The 13,907-nt window shown below is 32.7% G+C and overlaps 1 protein-coding gene across 1 annotated transcript; it reads left to right on the top strand.

The window, feature by feature from the left end:
• Positions 1-6,473: 6,473 nt before the first annotated feature.
• Positions 6,474-13,636, top strand: LOC148847358 (GDSL esterase/lipase At5g03610-like). Its single transcript, XM_088950468.1, has 5 exons — positions 6,474-6,688; positions 6,815-7,033; positions 10,279-10,550; positions 11,825-12,131; positions 13,286-13,636. The coding sequence occupies exons 1-5, from the start codon at positions 6,631-6,633 to the stop codon at positions 13,498-13,500; spliced, it is 1,071 nt and encodes a 356-aa protein (XP_088806594.1). The 5' UTR covers positions 6,474-6,630; the 3' UTR covers positions 13,501-13,636.
• The last annotated feature ends 271 nt before the right edge of the window (positions 13,637-13,907 follow it).

Raw genomic sequence — 13,907 nt, 5'->3', positions numbered from 1 at the left:
TAGGAGCTTGCTAACAGTTGTCCTCCCAATACAAAATCCCAAGATGATTATACCAGATTGACCCTACCTTTACCCTTAATTATATGTGTAAAATGTTATTTTTGCTAACTATCGAAGAAAATGTTTTTGGTGTTTTAGGTTTGGAAGACTACCAAGGCTGCATTTGGCATTCCTTATTTTAAGGACGTATATCTTTTCTGCAAATAAAATTGTCCTATAAACACTTAGTTTTTAACAACAAAAAGAAGACAAATCATTAAAATAAGGAATGCCAAATAAGGCCTAAGTGAACCCAACTCCCAACTATTTCACTAAGGTTGTGTTTGGTTTGAAGGAAAAAGCAAGGAAATGAAGGGAAAATAGTGTATTATATAATTAAAAAATGTCCGCTTGCATTGCTTCTTGGGTTGGGCCAATGAGTATTACCATACCTATAGGGATCATGGTTCAAAGTATTGACACATGTGAAACACAAAAGTTGTGTATTGTATAATTCAAAGGGGTGATATGCTTTTTTTGTTTGACTAAAATATCCCAATTTTGAATTCGGTTGCTTTATAATTGTAAGAACAAAAATATAATTCAAACAACCAATTTCATCATTCTTTAAATTCCTCTCATCAATTCTTATATTTAGGCCTTAGGGTATTAACTCTCATTCTTTCATTGAATCTTATATTAATTAACATACTAAATGCTAAAGAAAAATAAGTGTGACGAAGAATAATTGTTATTATTGGTGATAGAAATAAAATTAAAATTTAAAACCAATACAAAAGAAGAATTGTTTTTCTATCTGATGGCAAGTCAGCAATTCAGCCAATGTATGATGATGATGATGATGATGATGATGATGATAACAATATATGGAAAATACAAAAAAAAAAGATAATATTTGGGCACATCTCTAATATTATATATTCATCAAATTAAACAAAAATAAGTGTGACAAATAAGAATGATTTTTATAGACATATAAATATAAAAAAAATCAAACAAACTAAAAAATATATCATTTACTATCATCATCATCATCATCATCAAAATTTGCCATGTACAAAGAACATACACACTTACTGATCATTAAAAAGAATGCAATTTTGACAACTTAATGTTAAGCACTTACTACTTTTTGATGCAATTCTTAAAATACCTATACTACCAAGATCAAACACTGCTACTACTTATTTAAATAACACTTATTCAATAAACACTCTCAAATATGGGCAAAATCCTAGTATGTGGCATTTATTGGTCAATACATAGTGTTACCTTGCAATATTTTGAACATTGTCTAGGGATTAGGGGTGATCATGTGCCGGGTCGGGCCGGGCTTTGCCTTCATAACAACGGGCTTAGGCTAGGCCCAAGCCCGACCCGGCCCGCATTATAGGCCTAAAAATATAAGCCCGGGCCCAAACCTACATGGGCCTGGGCTAGGCTGGACCAAGATTCTAGGCCTGATTATTGTATTTCAGTTCCAAAATTAAACAATTATATATTTTTTCACTTATTGTCGTGGAGATTATAGTAACATGTAAGGAACTTTAAACTTAATATCAAGATAAAAGCTTCTAACATAGAAAAAATTAAATAATTATACCTTGTAATTTATAAGTTTTAATTGGTCATTAGTATGCTAAAAATGATAATTTTAACAAACCAATTCTTCCAACAACAAAAAATCAACCTAAAACCTATAATGTCTATCAAAAAATAACCATTCATTGTCATGTAATATCCACACAACAACTTTAAACATCTCTATAAGGGGCTCCATCTTCTATTCAACTTCTACAAATAAAAAAGATATTAGCAAACTAAGAAAAAATAGTTCAAACTAATGTAAATAAATAAGTAATAAAATATTGAAAATGGTTTCAATTTTACCAAAAACTTGCAACCACTCTAAACTTTAGATTTATCTTTATCAATGGAGTCTTCATCACTAGAAGATTCGCTTTTTGGTGAGAGAGAGAGATTGGGTGTGGCAGTGATTTTGTGAAATTGGTGAGAGAGAGAGAGAGCCGAGAAGATTAGGGTTTAGTAATTTATATATTTCATTAAATACTGTAGGATTAAAATCTTTAATCTCCCACAAATCCCTATTAATTTATATTTAATATACAAAACATCAATTATCAAAATTTTTAAATAACATATATACATATATGTTATTTATAAATATCCGAGTTGGGTCGGGCCTTAACAAAAAACCTAGGCCCAAGCCTGGATTTTCCGAACCGGGCCGGGATGAAATGATCACCCCTACTAGGGATGTGAATGGGTTAAGTGGTAAACCTGTTTTGGCCCAACCATATCAGGTTAGGGGTGACAGGGTGAGTGAGGCTTATTCAAAGTTTGATTTGGGTTCAAGTTGAGGCAAACCCTTATCAAATTCGACTTGCTCACATAATGGGATTGAAGCATCACACAAACACACATACACACACACGCTAAAGCCCATAGCCCACTACCAAACTACAACCCCCCACCATTCAAACACGTGGCCTTCTCATTTTTTTGGAAAGCTAGACATAAGTTTGTGCTAAAGTCCACAACCAAACCCACTACCACCATTCAGACACATGGCATCCTATTAATTCAAGAAAGAGGATTCAAAAAGTGGGTAGTTTCACTCCTAAGCATTGCCAATAGACAATTATTTATTAGCTCAACACATGTTTATCCATAGTCTATTAAATACAAATGGTAAGACCCATTAAAAGATTACCATAAACCCATGTTTGTTTTTAAAAGATTTTTTTTTTCAAAAAGTAAATACTTTATTAATTACAAACTTGATTTAACTTTTAGGAAGCAACCTAATTTAGCTTTTAAAAATAAATAACTCAAAATAGATTTATTAGACAAATAGTAAATACCAAGTAAAGTGGGCTATTGCTTACCAATAAGATCTCATTTAATATCTTAAAATCAAATTAAAATAACATAAATTAATAATGATTTTCAAATAAAATAGGTCAGAATAGATTGCCAATTACAAAGATGCAAGATCCATATTAGTTTTTTTTTATTTAACTTTTGATAACTAAATAGTAAACTTCAAACTGAAATATACACTCATTTAGTTACCCCGTACTTAGTACGGGGGCCATTCTCTAGTTAACTATGACGGCTGAGTATAGGGATGTTAGCTTTGGGATGGGTTTGGGTGGATTTGGTATTTCATTTAATCTAATTTATTATTATTACTAGTGGGGGCGTGTGATGCACGGGATGGGGCACACTCCTTGTCCCTCGTCCTCGTAAGTTAAGACATTCTACTATCACCTCGACCTCAGTGGCGGAGTGGGTGGGCGAGGCACCCATTCCCTGTTGGGGATGGGGAATCCCCAAATTTTCCCCACCTTGAGGCAACCACCTAAAATAATCTAACTTATAGATACTTTACAAATATGATTATGTGAAATTGGGGGTATTTTTGGAATTAGATTATAACAATTTGGGGTATTTCATAAATGAAACTATGGTATCCTAGGATTATAAGAATATGAGAAAAACTTAGAGATATTTTAAAAATCAATATTAAATCTTTCGATATTTTACTTATTTACCATTGGGTTTGAGGAATTATGCAAACCCCATCCCTAAGTTGGGGCAGAAATATTTTCCCTATCCCCACTCTGTCTCTGCCATGTCAACATTTAAGATTTGAGAAAACTTGCCCCGTTTGGTTTTATAGAGAAAATTTCCATCTCTACAATTCTAATAATTTTCTATAACTAATTAACTAATAGTAAAGTAAATAACACTAAATTACAATATTTTATGATAATTTCCAAAAAATATGGAAAATGCTATTAATTAGTAGTAATGTGTAGTAAATTAGTTATTTACAATAACAATAAATTAATGTGAATTATTTACCTTTTAAGTCTAAATTATTCACTATTAATCAATGTGATGTAATTATAGTAAACTAATGTGATTATGGTAAAATACATTAATTTTAATTAAAAGTAAATCATTTGTTGTTAATTAATATAAAACCAAGAGTGGTTGGAGTCAATCAAGTGGTCTAGACCGGTGTGGATAGATTTAATAATTTTCCTAAATTATTTCATAATTATTTATTGATAATGGATAATAATGGATTGTTATTTAAATAAATATAAAACAATTTCCGATAGATTAATTTCCCAAATTATTTTTTCTAATTTTTTTAATAATAATAATGGATTATTATTTGAATAGTTTTGGATTTTTTTTCATAGATTAATTTCTTAATTGTTTAATTACATATTTAAAAATAATTATGGATTATTAGTTAACGAGTTTCTCTAAATTATTTGATAATTGTTAACTATAATTATTGATTTTATAGAAATTAGTAATATCTTTTATCAATAAATTATTATTGTAAAAATTAATGAAAATTTATTAAAATACAATGATTAATGTAAATTATGCTAAACATTAAAATTTTGAACATTTATTAATAACCAAAACTTATTAAATAATGGATTTTTATTAGTTTTTGGTAGATTATTAAATTATTTATTTTTTGTTAAATAATGGATTATTTCTGAAATCACATCTATAGATATAAATATTGTTTGATTTGGAAAACCAAATCTTAATAAATTATGACCAAGGATCAAAGTATCGGCATTGAGTATCATATCGGATAATTTGGATACAGATACACTTTGGGAATACATGGATACAAACGAAAAACATGGAAACACTTAGATACGTTGGAGAAACACATACAAATTCCATAAATATATTAATAACACTAAATTTAAAATCAAATAGTCGCAAATAATGTATAAATACAAAGGAAATGTACATTTTAATGGTATATATGACAAAATATATTACAATTAATATAGCATGAAGCATAAATATCACACAATTTTATTGATAATGCATCAATCAAGAGTACACGAAATATAACATACACACATATTATATTTCACATATTTTCTTTTTTACTATTTTAATTTTTTACATTAACAAAAATGTCAACTGAATAATAAATTCTCAAAATGTAAACTAGAATATCAATTAATAATTTATAAAAAATATAATTTCAATTTAAAATATATCAAACCTATTAAAATTTCTAAGATATAATATGCAAAATTTTAATTACAAATATAATTTTGACATTATTGATAGTTTTGTTTCTATAGTTTTTTTTTCTAAAATTAAAAATCATTTTTTGGTATAAATGTTGATTAGTAGAGTTGATAGATTCTATTTAATATTATACTCTCAAATATTTTCTAAACAATTTTTAATATGTTGTTATTTAATGTAATGTAAATTAAAATATTAATTAATTAATAATTTAATATATATATATATTAAATTTAAGTATTAAAATAATTATTTTATTATTAATATTTTATTTGCATTAATTTCTAGAGATTAAAATCATCTTTTGGTTTAATGTAGATTTGATAGATTATTTATTCCATAGCTTTGTAAAATATCAATTTTGAATATTATTTTTTCAATTTTTAGTTAAAATTGTTATACATAAATAACCCAATGGGAAGGAAGAGGAATGGTGAGAGAAGATGCTGAGATGGCAGTATAGGAGTGGTGGGAAGGGGAAAAGGAGAGAGAGTCAAAGAGAAGTAAGGTGATGTGGACTGTCTTGCTATATATATATATATATATATATATATATATATATAGATAGATAGATAGATAGATAGATAGATTGTTATTGTTATTGTTAGTATTGATAGATAATTTAATACAATTTTATAGTTAAGCCGGGTCTGGTCAGTTTTTATAGGTTTTGGGTGAGATTCGGGTATAGTCAAACCCAACCCGTTGATATTCATGCCTAACTGCCTATCTCTATAGAAGCTGCGTTTTGAATGTAATTTATGGTCTTTCTTAATTAGCTTATTGCATATTTTCTTTACCAGATGTGGCTGTGGAGGCTGGGGAGCTGGGTCGGGCAATGGGCATATTCAAATTTCAGTTGTTGGACCGTAACCTACAGCCCCAAGCCCATTAGCTTGAGTCCATGACAAGTTAAACCCTCGACCACAAGGGCCCATTGCTCCCTTGGGGGAGTGGCTTCCAGAAGAGCAAAGGGAAAAATGCTCTCTGCCCATGCACGTGCTACCAACTGAGTTCACATGAAGGCAAATAACAAGATGGGCAAATGAGCTTAATGTCCATCATCATCATCATTAATATCACTAATAGCTAACATCCTCACAATTTATCTGACTTCCCATGAATCCAATACCGTTAGATCAATGGCATCCCAGGGCGATGGGACGATGGCCCACATCCGCTTCAGGCCGAATATTGTTAATTGCTCAGGCTAGAAGGTGGGAGGGTCAATGCTTTGGAATTTGATAGGTCAAAACTTTCCTACGACAGTGTGGTTGCCCAGCATTGATCGTCCTACGCGTTCAAATACCTACTTCATCTATTATTATGCACGTGCAGGGCAGCAGAACCTGTAAATCAAAAGTATGCCAATGCCCACTTCATTCATTGAGTTGAAGCCTATTAATTCCAGCCCCAGGCCCAACCAAGCCCACTATAAGTAACCGGATTCTCATTCTCTCTCCCTCTCCTCAGGTACCTCCATAGCTCCACTTGCTCTGCAACTCTCTCTCTCTCTCTCGGATGGGGAATCGTGTGAAGCATGTTCTTTTTCATCTATTCTCCTTCGTTCTTGTAATTGGTAAAGAAAACAGCGTTTGCTATTGTCTTTCTTCTATTATTTGTTCATGAAACACAGCCGGAATTATTCTTCTTCACTTGTTTGGGATTCCTGGAGTTGATCTTCATTAATTTTGTAAATTTACAGGAGTTCAAGTGGTTCAAGGTTCACCTCATCACAACCACCACCATCACCGTCACCACAAACTTGGTTTTTCCAAGCTGTTCGTCTTTGGTGACTCTTATGCTGACACCGGGAATAACCGGAAGTCTGAAGCTAGTTCGTGGCACCAGCCTTATGGGATCACTTTTCCGGGGAAACCAGTCGGCCGTTACTCCGACGGCCGGGTACTGACAGACTACTTAGGTGTGTTATTCATTCCTTTATAACAGCAGTTAGGCCCCCACCCTCTCTCTCTCTCTCTCACACACACACACAAGAAATGTACTTTCACTGGTTTGTGGCAAGTAATGTGTTTTACTTTTTTCTCTAATGGTTTGCTTTGCTACCTTGCTTTCGTTTTCCTCCATGATTTCTCTCTCTCTCTCTCTACACACACAAACACAAGCACAGGCATGACTGAAGATAGAGTTTGGACTCAGGATCATTGAATTGATTTGCCCAGTTTTTTCTTTTGGGTACGTGAGGAATTGATAGAAAAGATTGAAAGTTTACCCTGTAATGTATGAATAGTTGTTGAATTGGCATATGTTGTTTGGGCTTATATTCCAAGGATTTCCAAGCAAAAGATTCCAAATGGTGGGCTTGCACTGGCCCACCGCAAATGGTTCACCTTTAGTTTTTGGCCTCTTCCTGTACTTTTTGCATTATTATGTCCCTTGCCGCCTCCTTTTTTCTTGTTTTCCCCATTTTTATATTAGCAATTTTCTTCTTATGAAATCAGAATGCCCCCACCAGCATCTTCTCTTTTTCTTTATTCTTACTTCCTCACGTGACCTCATGCTTTTAGTTGTAGCTGTGAGCTGTGTCATTTTCCCCCTTTCCATTCTTTTTTACGCTTGAAGTCTCCAACTTCAAGTGCTTCTCATATGCTGTGTCAGTTAAATGGGCTATCTCCATAGATCCTTTTATGTTTCTACTTTACTTTTATTATTATTTACTACCTGTTTCTTCAATTTACTTCTTGCTTTACTATTGTTTCCTTTCCTAGGTGCTTTCTTATTTAATTATTATTAATTTCAAAGTTTTGCTTTTTCTTCCCATTATTTAAATAAAAAAGGCTATTTGTTCTAGAGAACTGTGGAAACTAGCTAGAAGCCTCCTTTTCTTTACTAGTTTTGCATTTTCACTAGCTGTCTTTAAACCCCACAGTCAAAAATTTCGGTTCAAAGCATACACAAAAGATGTATATTATTTTAACAGGGAAATGCTTTTACAGTATGGGCTTTTTCACTTTTTTTTTTATTTATTAGAATTATTTGAAGATATTGAATATAAAGATTAAATATTACTTACTATTCTTCTAATTAGATCTTTATTACTAATATGATGTTATACATGTAGTGGTCATCATTTGGACCATAATCGATTTGGGTGGTGATCCTGTTGTTCCAGAAAGCAAGAAAAGGAAAGAAAAATACAAAACAGAGCAAAACACAAAGAATGGACCAAAGAAATGCTGGTCTGGATGTGAGGCTTAGGAAAATGTTAGCGTTATATAATAGATATAAATATATATAAAATTAATAGAGTGACACATGCAAAAAAGTGAGAGAGGATATAGTGGAAGGAGGAATAATATCAGTAAAGGTATATTGTGAAGTAATGGTCGACTGGATTTATAAATAATACTATATATATTTCTATAGCAAGAATAAGAGATAAAGATAGTACGGGAAATTGCATAAGTAGAAGGGGTATTCTGCCATTCTGGTTTCTGGGCATGTAAAATTTGAAAATCATCTAATATATCTTCTATGGCGTGAAATTTTCTTTTTTTTATATAAGTTATAAGATATAAGATATATGAAATACCTTGTATGGATGATATAGGGTTGGACTATGATACCGAAAAACTTGTAATCAATCAACTAGTATCATGAAAATGGTAATCAATTAACCAATCAGATGGTATGTACCAAAATTCACCAGGGGATTTGATTGGTCAAAGCTCTTCTAGTATCATATAATTCTGGTAATATAGATTTTCTTGGATGGGGTGTGGTGGACTTTTGCAAAAGGTTTAGGCTTGACCCACTTTTACTTGTCCACGACACCCATTCATCAGATTCATAGAACAGTCAATTAATTAAATTGTTAAAATTGCCTAATTGTATAGTAATTGTAGACTCAATTTAATTTATCTTAGGGTTTGTAATGGGCATAATAGCAAATTCGAGAAGCAAGAGGTAATGAGAATAAAATCAAGGAATAGGAGACACCATAGTGTGTTGTTGCATGTTAGATAGAACATGCCATTACTACTATGTTTTCACCTGATACACTTATAAACCATTCACAGAAGTTGGTTTAATCAGAGCTCATAAACAATAAGGTTTTTGTAGTTCTTAATCTGCACAAAATAAAAAACAAGGGTACATCTCCATGCTTTGTCTGTTAATACTCTCATATTTAAGCTAAGTGATATATTGTCACCCATTTTCACCTCTGACCAAGCAATACATCTGCTTATGATTCATATTGTCTTAAATGATTCAAATCATGTCTGATGACTTGGAATCAACCATATTGAAATGGTTGGGGAAATTAAAGAGCCCCAGTTATCCAATAAATAGCTTGCTTGGTAACTACAATTAGAGTGCATTATTTTGATTTAGATGGCCAAAATAATTGGTTCTATTAAAGTTATATTTGGTTTGACACACACATACACACACACAAGAAAAAAAAAAAAAAGATAGAAACAGAAAGCTTTCCAATAAAAATGAAACTAAATTGGTTGTGGGTGGGCTTGGTTTTAAAAATTCTCTAAGTAATAATTAAAAAAAAACTATGTAGGTATTATTGGTGCTTACGTTGCATAACAAATTGCTATTTGTATAATATAAAAAATCTAGCCTTATGTATAATCACCTAGATATCCTTAAGACTGTGTTTTTTTGACAGAAAATAAGAGAGAAATGGAAAGAAAGGTTGTATTTATGGGGCAACTTTATCACTAATCTGTGCATATGGGTCTTTTCTAGTTAATTATTAAAAAATATGCTTGTTGCAATTATAAGGAAAATAAATTACCTTTAGAGATAAGTCTGAAATGATCATTTTATGGTAACGATAAAATAAAAAAAAATGAGATAGCTAAAGCATTCAATGGTGATGGGGCATAAGGTTAATGTAAGCTACTAACTTACATTGCACTCTAACAACTCTTGGGGATGTCCCAGTTTTTTGTTCTGGGCCTCAATTTGTCACCCATAAAGACTGGTATTTGGCCCATTCTTTGAAATTTCACCCCCCCCAAAAAATCCATAACTATGGCCCATGGCAACAATCATGAAAGAAAGTAAAGTTGACAATTTACTTACTACTTTTTCTTTCAACAGTTTTCCTTTTCCTTTTTTTTTTTTTTCCTTTGTTGTTAAGTATTTGCTATAACTTTTCTTTGTCAATTCTGTGGATTGCATGATCAGCTTCTTTCGTCGGAATCAAGTCTCCAGTACCTTACAGATGGAGAAATGTTGCGACAAAACGACTAAGATATGGGGTGAATTTTGCTTATGGAGGAACTGGGGTGTTTGATACACTGGTTCCTGACCCAAATATGACGACACAAATTGACTTCTTTCAACAGCTCATCCATGATGGAGTGTACAACAAGAGTAATCTCAACTCTTCTATTGCTCTCGTCTCACTTGCTGGGAATGACTATACTACTTACATGGCCAAAAATGGCACTGCAGAGGTGATTGTTAATAACTTTTAAATTCATCAATGATTCCCAACCTTTTTTCTTCTTTTCTCAGTTTGTTTGCATCAATGTTTTCAAAACGAGACTGGATCAGAAAAACTGAGAACCGGTCACCGGTTCCATTTCAGCCCAGAACCAACTTTTGGTCAAAAACTATTGATTTGGTCAGCGAACTGCTGACCTGGGCAGTTGAACTGTTGACTCATTGATCCGGATAATGGTTTTTTGCTGTTTTTTATTTTTTATTTTTTAAATTTTTTGTCAGAGTGGGCCATCCATTCGATTCAAATGCTCGGATTGTTTGATCCAAGAACTGGACCCCAGAACGATTCCCTATCCGGTTCAGTTTTAAAAACCTTAATTTGCAGTGTGATTTTCATTTGCATTGGTGTAAATGCATAGGAGTGTAAATAGGTTGAGTGTAAATTCTGATTTACTTTTGTTTTATATTTAACTTTATTTTGATGATGGACCTTGGTGCAACGGTTGGATTGCTCTATTGGGTGATCAAGGTTTAAATTTTGGAAACAGCCTCTTTGTATGTACAGGGATAAGGCTGTATATTGGCGGGAGCCTCATGCATCGGGATGCTCTTAGTTAATTTCATTTTATTTGTTTGTGAGAAATAATTAATGATGTGGTCTCCACCTTGTATGCAATGGAATGGTGGTCGGAGAAGGGTTATTATTAGTTTTGGTGTGAGGTAGGGTTATCATATGAGAGAGGATTGAGGTAGATGGAAGATAGCGTAAAATTTGCATCAGTTTTTGAGAAATAAAATCTGTACTGTCAGTAAATGCAAATTATGAGACAAAAAGTATAAATTTTGTATTAGGTAGCAGAGCAAATCATAATTACAGACATAAAAGCAAAAGCTTTGCTAATATAAAATAGATTTGATTCACAAAGATACTATATTGGTCAATATTTTTAGAAGGCTAACTTGGTCAGAACTTGCTCTTTGACAGATAGGGCAGTGGATGCTTACAACCATATAATCCTTTATTGTATGGTGCATGAAGAGCCAAATTAACTTGTGCAAATCATTACTAGGTTCAAAGGGTGCATGAGTAGAAATTCAGACTCTTTATTCTCTAATGCAAAATCAAATTGTTGGTGCATGAAGAGCCAAAGTTACAAATCATTACTAGGTTTAGTGAAGCTTATGAACTTTTATTGAACTCTATGGTGTGGTGTATTGACAAAGAAATGAAAAGAAATTGTGCATCAAAATCATGACTTTGTTTGTTTATTTTTGTATCTTCCAGGGCTTGTCAGCCTTCACCATATCCATCATTAATCAACTAGCTATAAACCTAAAACGCATTCAAGGTCTGGGAGTGAAGAAAGTTGCAGTTACAGCAGTCGAGCCCATTGGGTGTCTCCCTCAAAGCGCAGCCTCGTCGTCTTATCAGCAATGCAATGAAACCAATAACATGGCTGCCATGTTCCACAACCTCTTATTACAGCAAGCTGTGGAGAAGTTGAATAATGAGACCAAGGGGTCCACCTTCATGGTTCTTGATCTCTTCAATGCTTTCATGTCCATGTTCAATAGACAGAAAGACCATCCAGGTGATCATCTATCAACTTAATTTGAGCCAAAACATTTGTTTCAACCACCCAAGTATTAGTTTTATTGTAAGATAGCAGGTTTGGACCGGTTTAATAACAGGTTGAAAACATTGATAGAGTACTAATAACTGCACACATTATAGTTGTCTCTTCATTTTTTTTTTTTTGGCTAAATTGGGAAGTCTTCCTCTTGTAATTAGGATCGTATTCCCACAACCTCCGAAGTGTATTGTCAAAGTCCCTTTGGTCGATTACACCAAAATCTAGGCTTTATTAGCTTTTACTTGACAATGAAATGATAAATATTTTAAAGGTCCCTTTTTCCTGTTTAATTTCTTATTCTCTCTTTCTTCTTTGCACAGCCGTGCACAGACATTGAAACACTCATGGTGTAAGCTTAATGTGAAAGAGGCTTTAACTGACATTTTTAGTTTTAAGGTTGATTCTTCTGTTTGATGATCAAGTGTTCTAGTGTTAGATCCTTGTGACCTTGTTGTCTCTATTATAATTAATTAAATTTCAGCACAAGGTATGAATGGGCCTGTCCTTATCCATGCTTCAAATTTGATTGGCTTTCATGTAAGAAGGCATGCTAGAAAATAAAAACCCATTCAGGGACCTTACTTAACAGATTTAAGCTTCTAGATTGAACATTTCCTTGGTACAGGGCAAAAACTTTAAATCAACTGCTCTTATTCATATGCTATGCTTATGGAATTTCCCAACTCATTGACATCATGTAAGTAACTGAATTAGGATATAGTCAATTCCATTGATCTCACCCATGAAAGTGAATTGGACATCAACCAAATTTATAGGTATAGCAGGCCTATCCAGATTTTGGCAAGTATATATCAAGTTATCAACTGTTTTGAAATATAAAAGACTTCCTCTGTTGACCTTTCAATGATCATTTAATTTTAGATACCATAAATCTGATCTGTTTCCATTTGCTTTATATGTGCTTATTATCGATATTTCCCCATTGATTGTAATCAAGTTTGCACATGAAAATTCATCTTGTATTTGCATTTTTTCCGAACTGAACCTTTGTTATAATTTCTAAATTGTTTGTTGATTTTTAATTTCCATGCCAAATATAGTTTCCAGCTATTTTGCATTTTAAGATTAATTTGGTTTCATCTCTTGAACAGGAATTATGAAGTTTGGTAATCTTTTGAAACCATGCTGTGTGGGTACAAGTGCTGAATACTCGTGTGGAGACATAGATGAGAATGGTGTGAAGAAGTATACAGTATGTGAAAACCCTGAATCTACCTTTTTTTGGGATGATGTGCACCCTTCACAGGAAGGTTGGCATGCAGTCTATTCAGCTTTACAAATTTCTCTCGACCAACTCTATATCTAAGTCCATACCCTTTCTTGTGTGATATGGTTTCCCCTATTTTCATTCTTCTTTTCCCATTTCTTCCTACTGCATTTTTGTTTTATTTTATTTTCTGATACACCAATAGTGTTTTCATGTTTTGATATTCTTGATCCAACGGCTTCTAGTGGAGGGTGTAACGCGCATGCATCAAACATTTCAATGAGTTCAAAATATGACTAAATCCAAACATCCAACCTGACATTGGGAACATCTTCCTATGATAACATACATGTAAAGGAGATATTCCCTATATGTAGTTGGATGCCCTGTGCACAGAGTTTTTATTTGTAGTAGTTTTGGACTCCACAAGTATGGACATCCAAACCCCCTTCCTAATTTCCTATTATTTTATTTTATTTTATTTTTTAATTTCACACAATTACCCA

Source organism: Nelumbo lutea, chromosome 6 (assembly GCF_056320005.1).
Source record: "Nelumbo lutea isolate HS-2025 chromosome 6, American lotus-T2T, whole genome shotgun sequence".
NCBI lineage: Eukaryota > Viridiplantae > Streptophyta > Magnoliopsida > Proteales > Nelumbonaceae > Nelumbo > Nelumbo lutea.
Note: the sequence above shows the minus strand (reverse complement) of the source record. Positions and strands in the feature narration are given on the sequence as shown.

Excerpts from the sequence above, each read along its gene's own strand:
- LOC148847358 (XM_088950468.1), top strand. The coding sequence starts at position 6,631 with ATGGGGAATCGTGTGAAGCATGTTCTTTTTCATCTATTCTCCTTCGTT. Across the intron at positions 6,689-6,814 it reads CTCCTTCGTTCTTGTAATTG|GAGTTCAAGTGGTTCAAGGT; the intron begins GTAAAGAAAACA and ends GTAAATTTACAG. Across the intron at positions 7,034-10,278 it reads GGTACTGACAGACTACTTAG|CTTCTTTCGTCGGAATCAAG; the intron begins GTGTGTTATTCA and ends TTGCATGATCAG.